The sequence below is a fragment of the Chinchilla lanigera genome, unplaced genomic scaffold, assembly GCF_000276665.1.
Source record: "Chinchilla lanigera isolate Chin_1 unplaced genomic scaffold, ChiLan1.0 scaffold00144, whole genome shotgun sequence".
Lineage (NCBI taxonomy): Eukaryota > Metazoa > Chordata > Mammalia > Rodentia > Chinchillidae > Chinchilla > Chinchilla lanigera.
Window position 1 is genome coordinate 93,308 of NW_004955545.1, and position 2,133 is coordinate 95,440.

Here is a 2,133-nt window from a genome sequence, read left to right on the forward strand (position 1 = left end):
TGTGATGTAAAAGTGGATTTGCCCCACCCAGGGACTGTCCAATGCATCCCTTCTCAAAACACCCGAAGTCAAATAGGTCTCCCAGGAGCCTACCAGGACCACCTGCCACACTTCTAGGGACCCCACACCCTGTAACAACCCAGCCCAGGCACCATCCCTCTCCAGGCTCAGCCCAGATACTCCCTATTCAAGAAAACTTGAACCCTTCCTTTGGACGATTTTACCAAGATGGGCATAATCTTTAATGCAGACAATGGCTTCCATGATATTAAAAGTGAGTCTCCAGCCCTCGGGCAACAATGAGTGATGGTCAGAAGTACACTGTGAAGCAGACATTCTGATGCCTGGCACAGCGCCAGGCCAAGGAAGAATCAGAAATCACTGAGAAGCCAAGACACAAGAGATTTCACCAAAAGAATTTATTGTACAACTACAATTGGATTTGACTCAGGAACCCCAGAAGACATCTCCAATTTACTGGTCCTTCCTGGGGGGATAATAGGAGAGCATAGACAACTTCCCCAGGAAAGTGAAATATTCCTGGAAGCTCACTTCAGAATTTTTGTCTCTGTCCAGATCTTCTATCAAAGCTTCAACCTCAGCAGTGCGCGGCTTCTAAAGTGTGAGAATGGGAAGCTCAGAGTCAGTGGCAATGGGCATCCTCGGCTCTCTCCTTCCTCCCTCCCAGGTAGCTGCTTTCTCTCATACAAACCACTCTACTCATTGCCACCAAGGATGGTTGTCCCCCTTGGGTGCACCTTGGCTTTACTTCTCCCCCACCCCTGTTTCTTGCTCAGATGAAGTCAACACCTGAATGAGAGCACCTCAGCCCCTCCAAGCAGTACATGGTTGAGGCAGTGAATGAACAAGTGGTGGGAAGCAGGGCTGGGAGCAAACTACTCACCTTACAAAAGGGGATCTCTGTGAGGACCAGCTCCTTCAGCTGCTGCTTTGTTAGGGTCTTCTTGTCACCTTCCTTGCCAGCGTACTTGTAATAGAGGGACTGGAGTATGCCACATGGTCTTCCAAAGAGAATGTCATTGCTGCAAGATAGGCTAAGAGGTGCAGACAGAGGGGCTGGTCAGATTCCAGTCCACAGGCCTTCTTGTTCCCCACACACCCCTGCAGCTCTATCCTCACCACCTGCCACTCCTGTTGATAGGGAACAAGGCCCAGGGGACCAAAGCTGAGGAGAAGAGGGATCAACAGGCTGTAAGGAGCCACTAGGGTCTCCAGGTCTGGGTACTCATGCTGCCTTGCAGGAGAAGTTAGAGAATATCATTGCACAGGGGATACTGGGCCTTACATCGCTGCACAGGCACATACACGATACAATTTCCAACACCTCAAAAGAGCACCATCAGAACCACCCCACTGGAATGCCCTAGTCTGTGCCCTGCCTGTCATGGCCCTCTACCCCTGGCTTTTCCTCCACAGCGTGGATCTGAAATCTCCAACCAGAGAAACCCCTAATGCAGGCTGTGCCACAGTGTCTGAACACCAAGCCAGCAAGCGCAGGCAGAACTCACTGCACTTGTCCACAGACAGCAGAGCGGGAGCCGGCAGTCTGATGGGAGTGCTGCTAAGTGATGGAGAGCTCCACTGGGCCGACCTTACATGGGTTGGTAGAGAAGGCAGGCTCAGACCAGTCTCCACTGTCACAGCCGGGCTCCACCTGGGGCATACCTGAGCCTCAGCATGACTCTGCAGGCCTCCTGCCCCAGTTGCTCCGGGGTAGGGCAGGGCTCAGGGAGCCCAGAGGCAGCCAGGAGGAAAGGACCTGGTGGGCACCGCTGTAAAGGGGCTGTTGGAATTTTCTGCATTTCCATATCTCAGTTTGTGCAGTGTGGCAGGCACAGGGCATGGGGGGTAGGTGTGGTCACCTACTTCTTTCTCAGCCACCTGCCCGCCACCGCTTAGAGCAGGATCAGCATTGGCTGGGTGCAGGAACTTCTTGGGAAGCTAGTACTCACCACCAACCACCTCTCATAGTTAGTCGGGAGCAACTACAGAAGAGGGGTGAGTCAGACCCGGGGCTACAAAGGGGTATGTACTGGTACAAACATCAGCAGACCTTGGGATCCATGGAACATGTTACAAGATGCACACACAAATACACACACATACACCTGA

General features: G+C 52.6%; 1 protein-coding gene across 2 annotated transcripts in view; it reads right to left on the reverse strand.

Annotated features, from left to right (window-relative positions):
* Positions 1–452: 452 nt before the first annotated feature.
* Positions 453–2,133, reverse strand: part of LOC102010836 (protein S100-A6-like) — a 76,892-nt gene continuing 75,211 nt past the window's right edge. The window contains exons 1-3 of one of the 2 annotated variants that reach the window (XR_001232180.1): positions 1,530–1,598; positions 905–1,055; positions 461–615 (exon numbers count right to left, since the gene is read on the reverse strand). Coding sequence is in view for 1 of the 2 variants with exons in the window: in XM_005411405.2 (XP_005411462.1) it covers positions 475–615; positions 905–1,055 (292 nt within the window). In the remaining variant the exon portion in view is untranslated. Of the gene's footprint in view, positions 616–904; positions 1,056–1,529; positions 1,599–2,133 lie in introns of those variants that run through there. The other variant, XM_005411405.2, reaches the window with a different exon arrangement.